At 50.6% G+C, this 23,180-nt stretch overlaps 1 protein-coding gene across 13 annotated transcripts in view; it reads left to right on the top strand.

Annotated features, from left to right (window-relative positions):
* Positions 1-23,180, top strand: part of LOC145543156 (zinc finger protein 292-like) — a 107,882-nt gene that overhangs the window by 64,835 nt on the left and 19,867 nt on the right. Inside the window, exons 5-7 of one of the 13 annotated variants that reach the window (XR_014080499.1) lie at positions 7,900-7,985; positions 8,461-8,659; positions 9,334-9,888. The exons of 2 other annotated variants lie outside the window; for them this stretch is intronic. Coding sequence is in view for 5 of the 11 variants with exons in the window: in XM_081583776.1 (XP_081439902.1) it covers positions 890-1,065 (176 nt within the window). In the remaining 6 variants the exon portion in view is untranslated. Of the gene's footprint in view, positions 1-889; positions 5,472-7,899; positions 9,889-15,177; positions 15,646-18,664; positions 18,931-23,180 lie in introns of those variants that run through there. 10 more of the 13 variants (XR_014080498.1, XR_014080494.1, XR_014080495.1 and 7 more) reach the window with 10 other exon arrangements.

Raw genomic sequence — 23,180 nt, 5'->3', positions numbered from 1 at the left:
TAAGAAATGGTTGAATAGTATTCCAAAGTGTTTGTACCACTTCACACAGTAATGTATGAGAGTTTTAGTTGCTCCATATTCTTTTCTGCTGTCAGTCTTAATTTTGGCCATTTTAGTGGGTATGCATTAGTGTCTCATTGAGATTTTAATTTGCATTTTTCCACTGATGAATACTGTGCTGAACATTTTTTTATGTGTACATTTGTCATTTGAATATCCTTTTCATTGAATTGTCTTCTTATTATTGAGTTGTAAGAGTTCTTTACATATTTTGGATTTAAGTCCTTTATCAGAAATTATTGGCAATATTTTATCCCTGTCTGTAGCTTGCCTCTTCGTTTTTCCTATTGTTACCTTGCAAAGAACAAAGTTTTTTTAAAAACTCTTTCTAGACAGAGGAATTTTATTTACTTATTTTTTGGCCACACCATGCAGCATGTGGGATCTTCCCTGACTAGTGGCTGAACCTGTGCCCCCTACATTGGGAGCACAGGGTTTTAACCACTGGACCACCAGGGAAATTCCAGAACAGAAGTTTTTAATTGCGATGAAGTACAATTTTTGAACTTTTTCTTGTATGGTTTGTGCTTTTTGTTTCTCTCATTCAAGAAATTTCTGTCCATTAGAGGTTGCAAAGATTTTGTCCTATGTTTTCTTCTAGAAACTTCACAGTTTTAGCACTTACACTTAAGTCTATGATTTTTGGGGGGTTAACTTATATGGATGGTGTGAGGTAAGAATTGAAGTTTACTGTTTTCCGCGTAGATATCAACTCGTTACAGCACCATTTGTCAAAAAGGTGATCCTTTCTTTATCGTCATTTTTATTGCAAATCAATTGACCCAATATATGAGGGCTTATTTCTGGACTCTCTATTCTATTCGGTAAGCTTATGGACATGAACTTGAGCAAACTCCAGGAGATAGTGGAGGACAGGGAAGCCTGGCCTGCTCCAGTCCATGGGGTTGCAAAGAGTCAGACATGACTTTGCCACTGAACAACAACAACAACAAAGCTTATCTTTCGGCCAGTACCACAGTCTTGATTACTGTAGCTGTGTGGTAAGTCTTGAAACCAAGTACTATACATTCTGTCCTTCTTTTTCAAGATTGTTTTGGCCATTCTAGATCCTTTATGTTTCCACATAAATTCTGGTATCGACTTATTGATATCTGCAGGAAGGCCTGCTAGGATTTTGCTTGGGATTGCACTGAATCTATAAGTCAATTTGCCTTCTGACAATATTGAATCTATTGGTTTATAAACTGGTCATATCTCTCTTAGGGGGGCTTTTAAAATTTCTTTCAGCAATGTTTTGTAATTTTCAGTGTACAGGTCTTACAAACATTTAAGAAATGATTCCTAAGTTTTTTATGTATTTGGATTTTTTTGGAACAGTGCTAGGAATTGACTGGGTCCTGAGAAAAACAGGGCAGAGAGAAGAAAGGAAGACATTTTACTGCTTTAGGGTGGTAGACTGCAAGCCACACATCACTGATAAGAATCATTGAATTTGGGAAAGGAATTTAGACTAGAGACAAGCTCAACTCTAACCCTTGAGAAGCTGGGCTTTAGAGTTGAGGTCAAACCAGCCTCCTCCATGGATGGTGGTAAAGTTTCTGAGGCTGATGGAGAGAAACAGAGGAAAGGGGTGGGGAGGGACTCCTGGGCTGGAAACTCCTAAGGAAGAGTGGTCCCAGTGCCTATAGGCTTGTGTGCTCAGGTAGAAGTTGGGCTCAGGAGGAGGTGGGCCAGGTGCTGTAAGGGTTACCCTCACTTTGGTATCAGCCTAAGCAGGATGGGACACAGCCCAAGACCCTGCTATAGTGTAAGGAGCACTAGACTTGGAGTCACACGGATAGAGTGCAAATCCTCCCGCCAACCACTTATTAACGGTGAGCCAGGGCAAGTCAGTTAGCTGCTCTGACCTCAGTTTTCCCATCTATAAAATGGCTAATCCTTACCTCATAGGGTTGTTATGAGGGTTTTGTGTATATAAAAGTGCTGAAATGCTGTCCTCATATATGGAGTCCAAGAAATCTAGTGGTCTGTCTTAGAGAAGCCCATGTGGAGGAGCATCTTTTTGACATTTGTTGCTTCCTCTCTTCCTCTTTCATCCCAGTCATCGTATAATTTGAATCCTTCCTATGCTGTTTATGTGCATAATCTCATTTAACCAAATGACATTCCAGGAGGTAGGTGATGGTGGAATTCTCTTCCTTTAGAGGTGAATAGGGGGGAAAAGCTCAGACAGGCCAAGTGCCTTGCCCAAAGTCACAGAGCTACTGACTGGCAGCACCTAGACTTGAATTCTAGTCTGTTAGAATCCAGAGCTAACTTCTTCATCCCTCTCTCCTGCTGATGCCCAGCTGAGACCTGGGCAGCTCTGACCCTCTGAGTCCTCCACTCTGTAGCCTCTTTCACTTGGCATATGTCATGGTATCTTTGGCACCACATGTCTTCAACTCTAGGTATGTTACCTAATTTTTCATGTGCTCATGTCTCAGATTCATACATAGCACCCTTTAAGCAGAAGTCTTGGGACTCCATTGTTGGTCAGCTCCCCCCACAATCCTTAGCATTGCCTCCTGGTCCATAGTAGGGGTCAGGGTAGGCAGTCCCCTTTCCTTTCTGCTGACCCTTCCTTGCCCCCTAAACCTCCCCCTCTGCCCTGTCTGTTGGCTATTTCTGCATGGCCCTCTCAGCACATGCTGCCTGGCCATGACCTGGCCTCTGTCTGGACCAGAACAGGAAGCAAAGCGGCGAGACCCCATCAGACTCTGGAAGTCAGCCACACCTGACCTTCCGTGGGAATCCTGGAGGCAGCAGAGATGAGCTGGGGTGGGGGCCAGACATTTCAGGCCCAGACTCTCTGACTGGGAGACTTTCAAAGAGCCAAGAGAAAATCAAACCACCATATTCAGTCAGTCCTGGAAATTCCAAAGAGTCTAGTTTAAGGGTAAGAGCAGAGAAGTTCCGCTTTCCCCATAGTGACCATCCCTTTGAGGGCAGATGTGTATTATATTATTTTTATATTAAAGATAATATGTATACCATGTATCACATAACATCCTTAGCAAGGTGGAGGGCAGCACCCAGTAATCAGACAGGATTATTTTTGCAGAAAAACATCTACGCATTGAGATAAAGACCATAAGTATTCTCACTTTGGTTTAGGTCAAGTCTTGCGGCCACATGAGTTCACCAGAACCATACCAAAATAAACTGTAGTTGTCCGAGCTTTCTGGAGTCCTGAATCATGGGAGAAATTCCATGAACCTGCAGTAAACTTCCAGAACATCATCATGAGAGGAGGTGCACGTTGAGCTTTAAAGAAAGACCTGGGCCAAGTTCTCACTGCATATCAAAAGAGGCTCTGGCTGACCAAGCACAGCTTGTCCCCAGAAACAGGTTCAGAGGGAAGTAGCCTGGTTCTCCCTGTCCTCATAGGGGCTGAGCTGGTCGGAGGAGTCGGGGTCTGACTGACTGAGGCCAGACTGCCCAGAGATCTGGTACTGGTGAGAGCGCACTCCAGATCCCAGTCTGATGGCAGGGGAGGGTGTAGCCAGAGGCCAGCTCCTTCAGAGCCCCGCCCTCCTGGAGCCACGCCCATCCGGAGCCACGCCCTTCCGGGGCCATGCCCTTTCAGAGCAGGGCTTGAGCTTGGGAAGATTTGGTGGTGGGATTGGGGGTCACTCGGTGACCCCTGCGGCCTGGGACTGAGACAGCAGGGAGGCCAGTGATTTGGGCCTGGAGGGCTGGGAAGAAGCTGAGGAAGAGCCTGGACCTGTACTTTCTGCTTGTCATTAACATCTGAGGGATGTATGCAGTCAGCAGGTGTTGGGCTGGGGAAGGTCCAGGGATGAGAAACCAGGACCTCTGCCAAGGGGGTTACAGGCTACTTGGAGAGACTTTCTCTACAGCCCTGAGGAAGAAGGAAAAAAAAGTGTGAACCATGCAGAACTAATGGTGCTATAATCCCCAAAAACTGGGAGAAGTCAGAGAAATTGGATGGTTAGAGTGGGATGGGGCTGGCAAGTAAGGGGACTTCTGGAAGAGGCAGACAAGCATCTTAGCCTAGAGCTGGATGAGGCCTCAGGATCACCTTTCCCATTCCCTGCATTTTTGAGTCAAGTGTTGAAACAGGCTGTGATTATAAGAGTCCTGGGGATCCATGAGGGCTTTTTGGACTGGGAAAGGCAACCTAGGTAGTGGTTATATCATGAAGAAAGGCATGGAGGTTGGATTACTTTAGCCAAGGCAGGAGGACAAGGAAGAGCCTGGCCTGAGAGGAGGGGCCCTTTGCTACAGCCCTGGTTGGCTCTGCATCCAGGACAGTCCAAGGTGGGAACTTGCTCTGGTCCTGCTCTGGAAGACCCTGCTCTCTTCCCAAGGAAGCCCCTTATAACTCTATCCATCCCCCGGGGCTGTCCTGACCACTCTGGCCCTCACCAGGCCTATTCAGGGAGAGGTTTCTCGACGAGGTGGAAGTTCCTGCCATCTTTAGAGGGGAGGGGTGTGGAGGGGCGTGGGCCATCCCTGGGTCCTCCCAGCAGACGAATGGAAGCTGCATGGCACCTGCAGCCTGGGACATCTCCTCCTGGAGCATCGGCAAACAATGGAATTGTCCTCATCACAGGTGGTTGCATATGGGGCATTCACCAGGGGCCAAGCCCTCAGGGCCCACAGCCCCGCCTGAGCCTGCCTGTCCTCATTGAGGAGGGTGACCACCCAAGAGCCTGCCAAGCTGGTTAGCTGGTCAGCTTACCAGGGTTAAAAAAACTTGGCACAAGTCACCCAGCCCATGAGCCGAGTCCCATGGTTGGGGCAGAGCTGGTGGGGGTGTAACTTGCCCCATGATGATACAGCCTCAACGACTACTTGCTTTCCTCTGCCGTTGGCACACTGTGTCCTCCAAACTATTAATACTCCTCCGCTGGCTCAGGGCTGGGCCTGTGAACCCAAGAAGTTGGGAGAGTTTATCTTAAGCCTTCCAGCCCCTCTTTCCCTTCCCCTACCCTTCCTCACCCCAGGGTTCCCCATTCTCTCTTCTCTTCATGATCCCAGACTCTCTCCTTTCAGCTTCCCTTGTCTAGCAAAGTGCATTCTCAGGCATTAGCCTTATTATATCAGATTCTCACACTTTAGTATGAATTGGCAGCCCACTTCTCTAAGCTTTATTTCTGACTCTTGGCTGAAAAGAAACTCAGTTTTAGACCAGGGTCCTTCTCTCCCTTTAACTGCCCAGGGGGCCCAAGGAGGAGACCTGACCAGGCTTCCATTCCTTCAATCCTAGCCATCTTGTGTTCCTATCACCCTGGGCATTTACTATGATGATGGCTGATTCTGCTTCCCTGAAATATTACATTAAAATGGAAAGCAGAAACCATCAGTCTTGATAGAAGCAATCAGGAGAACCGGGGTGCAGACCCAGGCCTGCCATTAACTCAGAGTCATCTGAGACAAAAAAAAAAAAACCCTTAGATGAACCTCCAGGGCACCAGAGAAGTCAAAACAGAGACCTGCCTACTTGGCAAACTTCTGGCCCTCCTGCCTGCCCTCAGAAGGTTCTGGGGTAGCTTCCAGGAGGCATTAGGACAAAACTTCTGGACTGGGTGATCCTGAAGGCTTTCCCCAGTCCTAGAATGTACTGATTCAAATGATGTACATTTGGACACGGCCAGGGAACTGGGGGAGATGTTTATCACCCCAGACTTGTGGGGGGTGGGGAGGCCACCCCTCCATAGCCACCATGCCACCTGATCTGTACAGTACATGCCAGGGACAAAGACCCCCTCCTCATTTCCAGCCCGAGCCTGAGTGGAGTGGGAGGGAGACAGGAGGAGGAAGCGGGAAGCATTTCCTCCACAGATGTTGCACCAGCCACGCTCTAAATACCCGAGATTGTTGAGATGCAAAACAAGCTGGTTGGGCGGGCTGCTTGCTGCCCACTTAGCTCCTGAGGACATAGTCCATGATGCCATCCTCCGCAGGCAGCCCCTGGAAAACAGCAAGTGGAGCGGTTCTTGGAGAGACAAAGCCCACAGCTGGGTCAGGCTCTTTTCTCTCTGAGCCAGGGGTGGGCTGGGGGACGAGGCTCTGGGGTGGGCTCCAGGGTGGGGCGGGGGGAGGTGTACTGATTCAGTCCTCGAGGTTCTGAGGCAGAGAGCTGGGGAGGGAAGGAAGGCTGGGACCCAGACAGGGATGTAGTGAGCAGTCTGGTGGCTTTTGGTTTTCTTTGGCCTGAAGCTGACGCTCAATATTGAAATTTAAATAAATGAGTGAGTGAAAGGAGTGGGGAGAAGGACTTGGAATAAAGGTGGGAAACAGTACCTGCCAAATTTGCCATTAAGGCTGCTCACTAAGGACATCTTCTTGGAGGAGGTATGAGGTGACAGTGAGTCTTGTCAAGGAGAGAGGAATGTGAAGGATGGAGGGAGGGAGGTGCTTCTCAGGAGCATAGACCTTGGGGCCCCTCAGATGATGGGAGGAGAGAGGAGCCAGGGGTGTTGAGGGTCCCCCCCCCCCAACACTGCTCTGAAAAAGGACTGCCTGGAGCTGTGTGCCCTCTTCCTGGGCCAGACACTGCCCTCACTAACTCTCCCCTTCTGGGAAGAGGTGGGGAGTGGAGAGCGCGGGTTAGGGTGGGGAGTGTGTGTGTGTGTGTGTGTGTGTGTGTGTGTGTGTGTGTGTTTAGCGGGGCAGGAGAGGTGGGCTGATATATTTGAGATGAAAGCACAAAAGGCCCACTTACCATGCAAATGGCCCTGCATCGGAAACCTGTTATCAGGAGGATCTAATAGGGTTTTGCAGGGTCAAGGCCAATGCTCCAGGCAGGGCAAGGCTTTCCTGGTTCCCAGGTAACTGCCTGCAGTTGGCACGGGCCCGGGTACCAGGCACACCTCCTGGTCCCTCCAGCTAAGGGTCCAGACAGGTTGGCCTTACCCAGCGCCCTGGGAACCGCCAGTCTTGTCCTGTTCCACCTACCTGCTCACTCACCCACATCCCGGGGGTGGTCTCCTCTGGAACCATCGGACCCTCTCAAGCAGAAACAAGGATGGGGTTGGGGGTTGGAAGAACAGAGCCAGGCACCCCCAGTGATGGGAAATGCTCTCCCTCTGCGCTGCCTTCTCCAGCGAGCTCCTGAGAGCTTCCACCTGCCCCTCCCCGCCCCAGGCCTCCCACTACAGGCAGGAGGAGCCTGGCTGAGGTCAGGTTTTTACCCTGATGGTGTTAGGAGATCTGATCCGGTCCCTGAGCAGCTACTGATGGTTCCCCCAGGAGCTGGGCTGGTTCAAAGCCTTCTCCTTCCCCTACCCCTTGGGGTCTGGAGAGAGTCTGCAGTGCTTCTGGGTCCAGCCAGGGTCCCTCACAAACTTGAGGTTGTGAGAGCGTGTCCCAGCACCCAGCACAGCACCTAGGACATAGCAGATGCTTAAGAATAACACTTATGGGACTTCGCTGGTGGTCAGTGGCTGAGACTTGGAGCTCCCAATGCAGGGGGTGCGGGTTTAATCCCTGGTCAGGGAACTAGATCCTGCGTGCCACAACAAAGGTTGAAGATCCTGTGTGCTGCAACTAAGACCCAGAACAGCCAAACACATAATTTTTTTTTTTTCAGAAAGAAGAAGAATGACACTTCTTGTAAGCTCCAATGACCTGGAGCTTTCTGTGTGCCAGGCACTGTTCTAAGAGCTTTACAGATGTTAATTCATTTAATCTTCATAATATGCTTAGTTGCTCAGTCCTATCTGACACTTTGTGACCCCATGGACTGTAGCCTGCCAGGCTCCTCTGTCCATGGGATTCTCCAGGCAAGAGTACTGGAGTGGGTAGCCATGCCCTCCTCCAGTGGCTCTTCCTGACACAGGTATGGAACCTGGATCTCCTGCATTGCAGGTGGATTCTTTACTGTCTGAGCCACCAGGGAAGCCCAGTCTTCACAACAACCATGTGAAAGGTCCTGCGATGTCTGCGTGTCACAGGTGAGGCACAGAGAGGTGACGTGCCTTGGCCAAGGTGGCATAGCTAGTAAGAGGTGGAGGTGGGATTTGAGCCAAGGCAGTCTGGCTCTGGTCTGGCTGTCCTGCTAGACAAGGTGTATATGTTGTATAGAATGAGCTTGGGGCTGAGAGGACATCTCTGGGGTCACCAATGAGTGAGGGCAGACCTGGGACCAGACTCCCCAGGGCTAAACAGCCTTGTGGGTCCTTGGGTCCCCACAGTCTAGGAGATTGTGAGTGGTCATTCCAGGGAGAACTTCTAGTTCTGCTCATGGGTTTGGTGGTCCCTGGGGTCCTGTTGATGCTAGGCCGATGTTTCCCCAAAGCCTAGGAGAACCTGCTTTTGCTTCCTTCAAGGTCATCCCAGATGGAGCAGCTTTAAAAAACAAAAAACAATTATGTATTTATTTATTTGCCTGTGTCGAGTATTAGCTGCTGTGTGTGGGCTTCTCTTCAGTTGCAGCATGTGGACTCCAGAGCATGGGCTCAGTAGTTGTGGCATATGGACTTGGTCGCTCCACGGCATGTGGGATCCTAGTTCCCTGACCAGGGATTGAACCCGCATCCCCTGCATTGGAAGGTGGATTCTTAACCACTCACTGGACCCCCGGGGAAATGCCCTAGATGGAGCAATTTTAGCCAAAACTATGGATGGGGTAAGACTTGGACAAGGCAAAATGAGGCAGGGGTGGGAAAGGCCAGGTGATTGCAAGGGGGTTTGGGGAGGTGGGATGTGAGATGAAGTCCTGAGGGGCACCCTTGACTTTTTCCCACTTTGGAGGGAGACAAGGTAGCCTGGGAAGTGACTAGAGAGTCTCTGGGGTCAAAGCCAATGGCATCTCATTGTGTGTGAATGGAGACTTCTGGTCTTATCATCCTGAGCACCAAGGGCCATTGGCTAAGTGTGCAGAGGGCAGAGGGGTACAGGCTGGGGACAAAGAGGAGAGGAGAATGGAGCTGGTCACATGGGGTCGTTGCTTTCCTAACGGGACGTGAGAGGCTGAAAGTCAGCCTGAGGAGCCCAACAGGAAACAAGAATGGGGGAGACAGACCAGCTGGGCCAAAGCAGGTACAACCGATGAAGGTGGGGTTGTCCTCAGTGGCTCAGGGGCACTTGAGTCAGGCAGGGGCCTGAAGGCACTCTTGTTCCTCAGTCTGGAAGGGCAATTGGCAAGTTCACAGATTATCCGTCCTCTGCACTTCAGTTCTGAACACTGGTCACTTGCTTGGTTGATAGCATCTGACCTGACCAGGGGGCAGTGCCTTCATTACAACCCCAGGTTTTGTCTTGATGCTTACTTATCTCTGATTGTTCATCTGAACCTCACAGAGCTCAACTAACACGTGGGGGATGGAGATTTTTGCAGAAGAGCCTGGTGGGTGGGGTTCTCAGGCCTGGAGTGCCAGAAAGGATGGTTTTTAAAGGATGGTTTTAAAGGGGAACTGATCATGCCCACGGAGCCTGGAACAGACTGGAACCTGCAACACCTATAATTCTCCTGAGGTCCAAGAAGAAACCATCTCTAGCAGAACTGTCCCTGGTTCGGATAAACCCAGCTTCTCTGGTGTCCTCTGCTGGCCAACAGACAGACAGACCGACCAGCCCTGAAGATTACTTCTTGATTCCCCAAATTACCTTTCTCAACAATCATGAACTTCGAATGCTTTATGTCTCAGCACGTTTGAGAACCACAGTGGGAGCCATCACATATCAACCACCCGTTCTGTTCATCCAGGCAGTCAGTGGTGGTTTAGGGAGCTCCCACTGAGCGCCAGGCACCAGCCAGGGTGCTGGGGTGTAGCAGGGAAGGAGATGAAGTCCCTGCCTCATGGGGCTGCCCCTCCAGTGGGAGAGAGAGACAATAAACCAATAAATCACATGTCAGCTCTTGGTACCTATTTTGTCTCGCTTTATAGCAATGATCTTGTGTGTTGGACATGACCACCGCCATCTCATGGTCAAGGTAACAGAGGCTGTGAGGGGTGAAGGCTCCTAATGACAAGCAATGGTGTCAGGATTAGAACACAGAGTGCATGAACACCAAAGGATGAGTTCTTTTTTAAAAAACTTTTACTTTGTATTGAGGCATAGCCAATTAACAATGTTGTGATAGTTTCAGGTAAACAGCAAAAGGACTCAGACACACATATGTGTGCAAAGTATGACTTCTTGCCTCTGCACTGTTGCCTCCCCTTGGAAGGAGGGAGCACAGAGATGGATCGTCCCATTTTATGGACCCTGGGTCAGCCGAGGCCCAGAGGAAGGAGGTGACCCACCAAAGATTATACACCAAGTAGGACCAGGCCAGAGCCCAGGTGCCCTCCTGGAGATGACAAGTATTTCTAGTGCCCACAGCCTGTGGTCAGCCATGCAGGGTGGGGTGGGGGCAAGTTAAGGCAGAGCAGGAGCCTTCAGGGACTTGTGGTCCCATGGAAGACATGAGACACACGGCCGTGCAACGGTTTCAGTCACTTACACGTAGGCCTCAAGTCCCTCCCTGGCCACTGCCTTCCCAGCATGCTTTGGGATGTGCAAATGTGTGTCTTCCACCAGCTGCTCCTGGAGGTCTGATGGGAGAGGAGGCCCCTTTCAGAACAAAGGGCAGCAGAGAAGGCTTGGCCCTGCCTGCTCTGGCTCTTCAGCCTTCTGGGATCCACACGGGGTCTCCGGGGAGGGAGGCAGAGCGAGGTCCACCCCCTGCCTGTCTTAACGTGTTCCCGCCCCTTGTGTTCTTGGGCTCAGAGCAGTGACAGGCGTGTCCGCACCCACAGCAGCAGGCTCCAGCCCACCGAAGGATTTCTCACCTGTTCCCTCACTTGAGCCTCATGAGGCAGGCGCTTTTCTTCCCTTTTTACAGAGAGGGAATCTGAGGCACAAAATGGTTAAGTGACTTACTGCAGACCCAGATCTTAGCCTCTAAACCCTGTCTTCTTTCTACCCTATACCGCCTTCAGCCTCTTCCCACTCATATCTGAGTCTTGCACTTCTCCAGCCCCCAAACCAGCTCCCAAACAGGCCCTTGGGCCCCTCCACCCTTAGCTGCTCAGGGCCACTACTTTCCCTGGGGATCAGGACTTGCCCAGTCAATCACCAGCTGGGTACTTCATCTGTGCCAGACCCCCTTTTAAAAGCATTTAGCCATATTTTCTCTCTCTCTAGTTAAATGCATGTATAAATAAATATGTAAATACATGTATATTTATTTTGTTGATCCATATGTGAGAACACTGGAGACACCAAGGCATTTAAATACTTTATCACACGTTCTCCAAAAGAACGACAAGGCCATAATCACATCAGAGAGATTTAACATTGACACAATATTGTCTAATACACAGTCCCCATTCAAATTTCTCCAGTTGCCCCTCGAAATATCCTTCATAGCTTTTTTTTTCCTGATCCAAGATCCGCTCAAGAATTGGGCATTGAATTTTGTTGTCATGTCTCTCTAGCCCCCTCTCTTCTAGAATAATCTCCTTGCTTTCTTTGCTTTCACAATATTGATATCTTGAAGAGTTCAGTCTGGATGTCTTGAAGAATGTCTCTCAACTGAGATCTGTCTGATTGTTTCCTTATAACTAGATTCTGGTTAAACGTTTCGGCAAGAGGTCAGCTTGGTGGTGTGTGCCCTTCTCTGTGGGTGCTGTCAGGAGCCACGGTTTGTCAGCATTACCAGTGATGCTCAATTTCATCACTTGGTTAAGGTGGTTTCCTCCAGCTCTCTCCCATATAAAGTTACCTTTTCCCTTTGTGGTTCATGACTCATCTGTGGGAGTTAATACTTGAAGATTCTGAGACGATCTTGTTTCCCAGCCAACATTTTACCCAATAGTTTCAGCATCCCTTGGTGATGATCCTTGCCCAAATCAATTGCAAGTGGATATTTGTTTAATTCCATCATCCCTTATGTATTTTTTAGTTGGCATTCTTCATAAAGTAGAGCTTCTCTGCTCTGCATGGTAAGAAGTGCTACCTCCATTTTACAGATGAGGAACTGAGGTTGGGGAGCTCAAAACATTCACTGCGTGAGTTGCAGAGCTGGCGTTCAAACTCAGGCCTTTGACATGCCTGAGCGCATACCCATTGCCTTCTATAACCTTCTCCAGTCCTGGATTTCTTCTCTGATGACTTAGCTCTGAGCACACGGTGAGAAGCCATGCCTTCTCCCAGTGGAATTCCTGTAGCAAGTGGCGAAGATGTTTAGAGCAGTGCTGGTGGGGGGTCAGGGAGGGAGATTTCCTCTCCTGAAATCATGAGACAGCCTTGCTCCAGCTTCCCCAACCTGCTTCTCACCTTAGAGCCTCTGGAGTGCCTCAGCCTCCCTCTTTGCTGCCCCTGAGGGCCCCTCACCCCTGCCAACCCCATTCCATCCTTGCTGGGTCCCCAGAGCTGTGGAACATGACTGTGGTGGCCCCAAGCCCAGGAGGTGACCCCCTCAGATAGGCCCAAGGTCGATGACTCTGCCGCATGACTCCTAAAGACAGGTAGAATGATCCCCTAGGTCCGATTTCCATTGGGGAAATAGGGTCACTATCTGGCCAGCAAGCACATCATGCCTACACCTTGCTCTAGAAAGATCAGAGGGATGACCTATGATCGGAGTGCGGGCATTCTGGAGGGAGAGTGGCAGCCGGGTCCCCTGCCCACCCGGACCCTTCCCTTCATTTCCCGCTCTTTACTTACACACCTCGCACCTGGTCCATTCACGAACCGCTTGCTCAGCAAACACTGACTGGCTGCCTACAGTGTACCAGACATGTGCTGAGGCGCTGCGGTGCCAAGACTCACTCCCAGCCTTCAGGGAGCTGCAGATAAGGAGACACACAAGGAAAAAGATCCTTGGGGATTAAGCATTGTGGGACGTGCCTGATTGCACCGAAACTCTAGTGTCGTCTCCGCAGATCATCTCATTTAACTGATATGGCAACCCTAGGGGTGCATACAACAGTGATCTCATTTTATTTTTATTTATTGGATTGTGTTGGGTCTTAGTTGCGGCACGTGGAATGTTGGTTGCGTCATGCAGGATCTTTTGTTGCAGCCCACAGACTCTCTAGTTGTGTTGCATGGACTCAGCAGTTGTGCTGTGCAGGCTTGGTTGCTCCAAGGCAGGTGGGGTCTTAGTTCTCTGACCAGGGATCAAACCTGAGTCCCCTGTATTGGAAGGCATATTCTTAACCACTGGACTACCAGGGAAGTCCCCATGAGCTCATTTTATAGAGGAGGAAACCAAAGCTCAGAGAGGCTCCCCATCATGCTCAAAGCCTTACAGTAAATAGCAGGGCTGGAAATGAAACAGCTTCATCATGTGTATTTTCCCAGAGTGTAGGGCATGACTTGTGCAAAGGCCTGGGCACCAGGGAGAAGGCGGCATTGGGGAATTGTCAGGATCCAGCGTGCCTGGTGGCATCTTCCTCCCTCTCCCTTGGGCCTCCTGTCTTTCATGTTCCTCTCCTTCCCTCTCCCTCTCTCTCCTCCCTGCATACCTGCAGAGCAGAGGCTCACTGCCTCTTGGGTGTCTTAGCCCCTCTACTCCCATCCGTGGTCCTCAAGTCCCCAGGGGCTGTGGGGCCCACATTCCTCTCTGGCTCTCTTGGGCCCATTAGTGTGTTTACGCTGGAGCGGGTCCCAGGGGAGCTGAGCCTGGACTCTCCCGCCCCGCCCCCACCACAGAGGAGAGTGGACACTTGCGAGGCTGTAGCTGGTCACAGCCACGCAGGAGAACGGACCCAGGGTCGAATTCCTGCCCCCCTGTCCGAACAAGTCCAGCGCGGCCACCGGTAGCCCCTGGGGTCCCCGCACCCCTTCCCGCACAGCCCCTCCTCTGGCTGACAGGCCCTAATCTCAGCTGTCTTCGTGCAGCCAAGGTGCACGAAGACCCTCCAAGCCCAGGGTCACCTGACGCCGACACATTTTAATTCAGAAGCTGATTTCTGCTTGTTGGCAACATTGTCATTTCTGAAATTGCTTTCTCTGCCCAGAGGCAGGAGATGTCAGAGCTGCGCAGGTGTTACAGCGGTGCCGCCCCCACCAAGCACCCAACCCCTCAAGTTCAGGAAGGATTAAGGGGCGGGGTGGGGGGGCACACATTAGACCCTCAAGCTCTGCTTCTCATATTTCCCCAAGGGCTGGTGGAGGGGTGGGGGGGCCCGGGATGGGGGATGATGGGAACAGCCTCTGCTTTCCTCTCTGCCCAAAGACAGAGGCCCAGATGTGGGAGAATGAAGTTGATGTGACTGCTGAAACTGACTCTACATCAACAGTGGATCATTTTGAGCGTGTTCTATACAGAGGCCAGGCACCCTTCAAAGTGACTCTCATGCACTGTCATATTTAAGTCTCATGACAACCCTCCAACCCTCCAATGTCATCCCTACATTACAGCTGAGAAAACGGAGGCTCAGAGAGGTTAGATCACTTCCCTGAGGTCACACAGCAAGTATATAGCAGTGCTTAGGCTCAAACCCAGTGAGGGCAACAACCCGCCTGGGATTTAGAGGTCTGGGAAGAAATGGGACGCAGAGCTGGGGAGGACTTGGGAGCTGTTTTTTTTCTTTGCTTGCTTCATGGCTTGACCTAAATATCTTCAGTGAAATGTGCCTGCTTCCTAACTTCCCCACTCCTGCCACCCACCCAACAGTTATTTGCTCCTTTTTTTAACATTTTCTTAGCATTTTGCCTACACTTGTGTCTTGAATAGCAATTATCACAACATGGGCATCCTTCATTTTATTGGATGAGTGAATGAAAAGATGAACAAATGAAGGTTTGAATCTTGCACTCTGTACTGTTCCCCCATTCACTTTCCCTCTGCAGTAGCAGGCTTCCTGGCACCATGTGCCTCCTGGATACATTGGCTCTTCACTAGCCAAGCTCCCTGCCTTTTCCTCTCCTCCTTTTCCTTCCCCTCATCCTCTCTTGCCTCCCCTCCCCAACCCTTGGACTTCCTGGCTGCCTCAACCACCAGGAACAAGGCCATTGAAAAGTCTGAACAAGACGAGGGCTGCTCGCTGAGTCCCCAGGCAGGGCACGAGCTGATCCAGATGGAAAGCCACCTGCCAGTCCCACGGTAAACATGGTGCCGGGGCCAACCCACCCTCCCCTAGGTGGTCCTCAGGCTCCGCTCCACTTGCTTCCCCAGGATCAATTTCTCCTTCCTGTTTCTCCTTCCAGCTCTTTGGACGACTGGTGGCTGTGTGTGCTTGACCCTTGACCTGGGCCAGAGCTAGGGACATGGGCAGATCGGCTGGTCCTGACCCGCGTCATGCATTTGTTGTCTTGGTATCAGATATTAGTGTTAATCAGAAGGCTTTCACAGGACTTCCCCGGTGGTACAGTGGACACGGGTCCACCTGCCAATGCAAGGTACGTGGGTTCGATCCCTTGTCCAGGGAGGATCCCATATGCCTTGGGGCACCACAGCTACTGAGCCCTCAATCTAGAGCCCGTGAGCTGCAACTGCCGAACCTGCACGCCCTAGAGTCTGTGCTCCACAACAAGAGAAGCCACAGTACTGAGAAGCCCCCGCACTGCAACGAAGAATAGCCCCTGCTTGCCACAACTACAGAAAGGACTCACACAACAACGAAGACCCAGCCCAGCCTCCCAAAATAAATAAACAAATACATATTTTAAAAAGGCTTTTACAGCTATCATTTCATTTAATGTCGGCACAAAGCAGCATCAGCCATAAGGGGTAAAAATAGAGACGATATCAAAAATCCATAGAACTTCAGACCTAATGGGCCCTTTCCCACTTTACAGATGAGGAGGCTGAGGCCCACAGTGAGCAGCAGCAGCTGCAGCAATAACCTCCTGACTCTGGGGCCAGTATTGGGCAGGATCAGGGGGACTTCTGAAGTATGATGACCTGCTGTTTCCTGAAACATGGTTCTTCGTTTTGTGAAATTTATTGAGGGGTTCTAGTTCTGTTCCAATTTAAAAATTAAACTTAAAAAAATGAAATCATTTCACAGAGGATGGTCAAATATCCAAAAAGGGATAGGTGGTCTTTATAAATCAGATAAGCAGGGGATTCTCTCAAGGGCCACTGGCTAGGACTCCACATTCTCACTGCTGAGGGGCTGGGTTCAATCCCCGGTCAGAGAACTAAAATCCCGTAAGCCATGTGGCATGGCCAGGAAAAAAAAAAAAAAAGTCAGATAAACAGAGTCCTTGGGCAAGTACTGCCTTGGAAGTTAGAGCCAAACAGCCAAGTTAACTTTCTTCTCCAAGTCTCATTCATGAAAATGAAACAGAAACAAAAATTTCTCTATTGGTATCTCTCGAAGAGAGAGAGAGAGATTACATACACAGAACTCCTACTATATTCCAGGCACTGTGCCAGGCCCTGGGGATGAAGCAGTTAATAAGGCAGGCCCAGTCCTTGTTCCTAAAGCATGAAAGACAGATAAACAAGTCATCACTATTCGGTGTGATGAAGCTGACAGCTCTGGGCCCCAGGCGGCTGAACTCGGTGGTGGGGAAACAGGGATAGGAGAGCAGGAGGACTTTTCCCTGCATCCCTTGTTGTGGCTTTTGGATTCTGCATCATGTAAATGCATTGCTTACCCCCTAAATGAATACAATTTAAAATAGAATAAAAATTAAGTGTAATGAGGGTTAACAAGGGGTAAGTACAGGCTGCTGATGGGAACCGTGTTGGTGATGTGAGCAGACCTGGCTGAGGGGAATTGAGACAAGACTGCAGATAAGTGATAGCCCAGCTTCGGCCTGAAGCTTCATGGGGTCTTGGCCAAATGAGGGTATGAGGGGATGGGAGATGCAAGTGTCAACAGAAATGTTACGGCATGGGGTGATAAAACCAACCTTGCAGGGTCATCGGGAGCGTTACAGGGTGTTTCTAGAAAGTGCTTGGCACACAGGATGTGTTTAATGTATTATAGCCACTGCTTTTATTTAATTTTATTTATTTATTTATGGCTGTGCCAGGTCTTTGTTGCTACACGGGCTTTTCTCTAGTTGTGGCAAACGGAGGCGACCCTCTAGTTGCTGCAGGAGGGCTTCTCATTGCAGTGGCTTTGTTTGTTGCAGAGCACAGGCGCTCAGGCTTCAGTAGTTGCAGCTCCTGGGCTCTAGAGCATGAACTTAATAGCTGTGCCACACAGGCCCAGTTGCTCTGCAGCATGTGGGATCTTCCCGGACCAGGGATGGAACCTGTGTCCCCTGCATTGGCAGGCAGATTCTTAATCACTGGACCACCAGGGAAACCCACCATTGCTGTTATTATTCCCCAGTTATGGTTGCTGCCATTGGCAGGGGCTAGGGAAAAGGGGCCCTCATGCTGCCATTGACTCTGATACACTCCTGGGTGTCTGGGGGTCTCCTGGCAACAGATACTAGGCACTGCTGCAGCGTGGTTTGGTTTATGAGGATCCAGCCCCAGGGGCAGGAAAGCACAGAGAAGGCCTGAGTTCAGGGTGCTGTGTTTGTGGGGAGGCCATGGCTCTTCTAGAATCTGCTCCTCCTCAGACACAGCACCAAAACCAATCCAAGCTGTCTGACCAGGGGACGGCTGCCCAGGTTGTTTCATCTCATGTCACAGAGCAGGAGACCTTCCCAAGCTGGGAAGAGAAAGGACTCTGCCCCCTCCCAGCCGCAGGCCCAAGGTAGTACATAGCATAGCAATTCGAACCAGTGTTGTGAGCATGAGCGATGCACGAATGAATTCCTCATCCTCACAGCCACCCTCCCAGGAGCGAGGTACTACAATTACTGTCCCCATTTCACAGATGAGGACACTGAGGTGCACAAGGGTTAAGGAACCTTCATGAGATCACGTGATCAGACTTTGACACCCCACCCCCCACCCCGAGGCGGCCTCTTAGCCACTTGCTGGCTCCAAAGCAGAGCCCCCTCTACCTCAAATGTTCTCTGCTTGCCTGCTTAGGTCTCCCCTGCACAGGAAGGAAACCATTTCCTCCATCTCAGGAGAGCCCAGTAAGAATAACCAAAACCTTCTTTGCATCCCGGACATAGAACCCACGATGACATCAATAAAATTGTGAACATCTGATTTCCAGGGAGGTCGGATGGTCAGGAGGTGACGCCATCAAGATGCAGGATGGGGTGGGGGTGCGAGGCTCACTCAGGGGCGCTCCCTTCAGAATCGGGCCCTGAAGGGTGGGATAGCCTGAGCCCAACAGGAAGTGCTTCGCTCAGGAGGGGTTCAGCATGTCTCCACTGGCTGGGGGCCAGAGAGGAAGCGCCTTGACCCTAGGGAAGCCATGCTGGTTACCCTGTCCCCTCTCTCCTCAGTAGAAGGTGGGAGTTAGATCTTATTATTATTATTATTATTTTGGCTGCACCGCTGGGGCATGCAGGATCTTAGTTCCCTGACCAGGGATTGAACTCATGTCCTCTGTAGTAGAAGCATGGAGTCTTAACCACTGGACTGCCAGGGAAGTCCCAAGTGGGACTCACATCTTAACCTACCATTTTATCATGGCTTCAGCAGATGTCGCTGGCCACAGCCTCCAGCTCCTGTTTGACTACATAAACCTCTGACCTTCAACCCCTAAGGGCTCATGAAGACCTCTCACCTCTGTGTTCCTGCTCCCTCCTCTCCCTGTACTCCCTTGGCTCCCATTATTCATGCCTGAGTGGTGATTATGAGCACATATCCTTTCTTCCATTCCAGACCCTGGACAGGGGGGCCCATACAGCCTAGTACGTGGTAGCTGCATCTCACTGTCTCCTGAGGTAGGTCTTTGACTTCTGACCTTTAGACGGAAGAAGACGGCCTCTGTGAGCAGCCAGACCCCAGCCTTGTAGTTAGGATGGGTGTTCTTTATTGATGGACCTTTCTGTTGCATAATTTCTCCATCATCTGTACAACGGGGTAGTAATAGTAACACCTTACCTACAGCGTGAGGATGACATTCGTTAATATGAGAGCTTAGAACAGAGTCTGGGTTGTTGCGGCTCCAAAGAAGCGTTAGCTGCTACTATTATGATTATTATCATTGCTGTTCTTGTAAGACTCTGTCCTCCGGATTTCTGGACAGCCCCTCTCGCACCACGTCAGTCAGCCCCGCCAGAGTCTCCCTCCCTGAGGCCCTACCTGTGTCTGCTCTCTGTCTTTGTCCTCCGTTCCTCCTCCTCCTCTCTCCCCTTCCCTCCTTGCTGTCCTGGCTCCTGCAGCCCTGGGCTGGCTAATCACGCTACTGTCAATTCAGATTAGAGCCCATTATGTTCCTTCATCTCAGCTTAACATTTTTGTGGTTTCCCAGCTCTGCCCAAAATGCTCTGCTAGGGGCAAGGGCTGCCCAGCTGGAGGAAGCTTTGGGAGGAAGAATGTGAGTCTGTGAGTTCCCCAGGTGGGCTTTCCAGGATTCCTGCCTGTCAGAGGTTGAGGCTGGAGTTGGGAGGGGGCGGGGCACCAGGAGGAGTGGTCCCTCTTCGGCTGTGCTCCAGACTCCAGGGAACTGGAGGTCTTAGAATCTCAGCCTCCTTGCCCTGTGTAGACTCCCATCCCAGTGTCCTATGACAGATGGAACCACACTGAGGACTGTGTCTTGGTCTCTCAGTCTGAGAAGAGTCCCAGATCGTGGAATTCTGTGCCTGGAAGGCTCCTGGCAGAGCCACCAGTCCTAGCGCTTGTGTTGGGGTCCAGCTCCATCAGCCACAGGTGTGGCTTCTCTGCTCAGTTCAGTTCAGTCGCTCAGTCATGTCTGACTCTTTGTGACCCCATGGACTGCAGCACGCCAGGCCTTCCTGTCCTTCACCATCTCCCAGAGCTTGCTCAAACTCATGTCCGTTGAGTCGGTGATGCCATCCAACTATCTCATCCTCTGCTGTCCCTTTCTCCTCCCACCTTCTATCTTTCCCAGCATCAGGGTCTTTTCCAAGGAGTCAGTTCTCCGCATCAGGTGGCCAAAGTATTGGAGCTTCAGCTTCAGCATCAGTCCTTCCAATGAGTATTCAGGACTGATTTCCTTTAGGATTGACTAGTTGGATCTCCTTGCAGTCCAAGGAACTCTCAAGAGTCTTCTCCAACACCACAGTTCAAAAGCATCAATTCTGCGGCACTCAGCTTTCTTTATAGTCCAACTCTCACATCCATACGTGACTACTGGAAAAACCATAGCCTTGACTAGACGGACCTTAGTTGGCAAAGTAACATCTCTCCTTTTCAATATGCTGTCTAGGTCGGTCATAGCTTTTCTTCCAAGGAGCAAGCGTCTATTAATTTCATGGCCGCAGTCACCATCTGCTGTGATTTGGAGAAGGGAATGGCAAACCACTTCAGTATTCTTGCCTTGAGAGCCCCGTGAACAGTATGAAAAGGCTCAGAACTCCTCAGACCTCACCCACAAGCCTGCCTTCCTCAGGCCCAAGCTCTGGGGACCTCCTCAGCCTGGGGGAGCCCTGGGGAATCTGGGAGAAGCTCCCAGAAAGAGACAAAAGTGAGAGCAGAGGAATGGGAGGGGGCTGAGCCTGAGGAGGGGGCTGATCGAGAGGCTTTGATGAGTACTTTCAGCGCTGGCAGTGTGCCGGGCCCCTGCAGGCCGCGTCTTAATTCCCACAACTGCCCCCTGGTGTAGACACCCCTGTCACTGCTGTACAGGTAAGGAAATCAAGGCACAGAGATGGGAAGTGACCTGCTCAGCGTCACACAACTAGAAGGGGAAAGCAGGATGGGAGTTCAAGTCGCTTGGTCTCCACTGCAGAGCATGAAGAAAGGAGAGACAGGAGAGCCTCCAGTAGCTCACAGGGTGAGCAGGGACTTGTCATCTCCATTTGCAGATGAGGAGTCCAAGGCTCAGAGAGGTGAAGACCACCTTGCTGAGGTCACAGGTGGAGGGTGACTGACCGGGAACTCAATCTAAGGTCTTTGGTGTCCAGGTATGCAGGGTAGGGACACTGCACCCTGATCTCCCCCGCCTCTGCAGAATTCCCAGCTGTACTGCCCAAGAGCTGAGATGTTTCCCACGGGTACGCAAGCAGGGGCAGGATCTCGTCTGGGCGCCTCAAATCTTCTCTTGTTCGTCAGTTCAGTCAAGAGGATGTCAGTTTGCCTGTAGAGAACGCCAGGGGGAAATTTGCAGGAACTGTCTCCCTTTCTACTCAGCCCAACAGCTTTCCCTCTGAAACATCCTCATATTGCCCCATCTCACCCTGCTGCCAGGTTCCAGCCCTTCTTTGAGCTCCGTTCACACAAGCCAAAGGATCACCCTCTGCAGGGGCCTCAGGGACCCCAGAGCTTTCTTGGCTCTAAACAAAATGATCTCTGTTTTTCTTTATTTATTAAATTTGGCTGCCCCACTTAGCCTGAGGGATCTTAGTTCCCTGACCAGTGATCAAACCCATGGCCCCTATATTGGAAGAGTGGAGTCTTAACCGCTGGACCACCAGGAAAGTCCCAAAATGGTCTCTGTGTTTAGTGAGAGTTAATTTTGGTCCTCAGAGTTTCAGAAGCCCTCCATTTACACTTCTTGGTAGCTGGTCATGTTATACCCCTGCTTGAAATCCTTGGCTGTTTTTCTCGAGGTGAGTTCCTCAACCTCCCCCACCCTCCCAGTCCAGGTCTCCAGGCCCCGCTCGAAGTGTCCCGTGCCCCATTCAGCTGAGTCACCTCACCTCTTCCTGAATCTGGTTCATTTTCCCACCTCTGTGCCTTTCCCATCGAGTCCTGCTGAGAATGACCCTCCTCCCTTTGTCCACCTGACTCATCCTGCTCCACCTTAAAGACTCACTTATAGAAAACTTCCACCGCTCCCAGAGTGAATCACTCTCTCCTCTGAGCTCCCACCATCGGGCTGTATTTTTTTTTCCATTTGCACCAACCACACTGCACTGTGGGCAAATGTGCGTCCACCTCTCTCTCTCTCCCCCACACTGCACTGTGAGCTGCTTTTCCTGGAAGGAGAAAGTTCTGAAAAAGTTCTTCCCCATCCCTCCCTCTCTCCTCCCCTCTCTCCTTCAACACATATGTATTCAGTCTTGCAATGTGTCAAGCCAGGTGCTAGGTGGGGTTCAGGGACGAATAAAAAAAAAAATCCTGGTAGTCATGGAGTTTGCAATTTAGTGGAGGAGGTAGATAATCAAATATTCATACAATTAATCAAAAGATTAATTAGCACCGTGGTAAGTGGCCTGTTGAAGATGTTATATGGGCTAGGAGGACTAGCTGAGCTTTTTGAAGAAGCACCTGATAGTGAAGAGCAGGTTGCTACCTTCAAATCTTTCCTAGCAATCCAGCATCCTCTTGGTTTGACTCTCAGAAGACCCATGTGGCCAGTGTAGTTTCAGCTTGTGGTCCTTTATGGACCGTAGATCCTTTCTATCTATTCTTGCTCAGACTCTTTCATTCCCGACCCCACCCACCCAACCCTTGCCGTGGCATTAACAGGGACTCTCCTGGCCTGGTCTAGATCACATCAGTGGAACAGTGTATGGGAAATGCTGGGAAGGCCAGGGCTCTTTGACTTGGACAGGTTTTTACCTACATGTCATTTGTAGGATATACTCATCATGGGGAGAGGTAAGAACAGTATCAAATTTGAAGTTGAGGTTAGAAGCCTGAAGAAACCAAACTGGAAAGGCTCTGGCTTCCAGAGGCTAGGAGGAGAGAAAGAAGCAAGGGGTCTAATTCATTCTCCTGGGCAAAGGCAGATCCTCAGAGCCCAGAGCCTCAGAGCCACAGCCCTGGGGGCTGTGGACCCCCAGTGGGGCCAGATAGGGGACATCATGCTTCTAGGGTCTCTGTGGGGGTGGAGGTGGCTTAGTGGACGTCTTTGCCAACACACACAGTGAAGACTAGCACAGCAGGATCGGCACAGCTGACTGCCTTGACACCAACTGCCTACAGTCAGTCTGCCTGTGGCATCCAGCTACTCACTCCCCACTGGTACCTTGGTTTGTTCTGATGACTCCAGACCATGGTTCTCACCTTCATCCACTCTTCATGGCCAGTGAGTTAGCCCCCAAGATTTGGAGAATGTTCCAAATGATCATCACACTTCTTAAGTACAAACATTTTTTAAAAAAATTATTTATTGGCTGTGGTGGGTCTTCATTGCTTCTCAGGCTTTTCTCTAGTTGCAGCAAGCTGGAGCTACTCTCTAGCTGTGGTGCGTGGGCTTCTCACTATGGTGGCTTCTCCTGTTTCAGAGCATGGGCTCTAGGGTGCATAGGCTTCAGTAGTTGCAGCT

The sequence above is a fragment of the Giraffa tippelskirchi genome, chromosome 3, assembly GCF_054371585.1.
Source record: "Giraffa tippelskirchi isolate mGirTip1 chromosome 3, T2T-mGirTip1v1.2.pri, whole genome shotgun sequence".
NCBI lineage: Eukaryota > Metazoa > Chordata > Mammalia > Artiodactyla > Giraffidae > Giraffa > Giraffa tippelskirchi.
The sequence above is the reverse complement of the archived record's forward strand: the minus strand, read 5'-3'. Positions and strand labels throughout refer to the sequence as shown.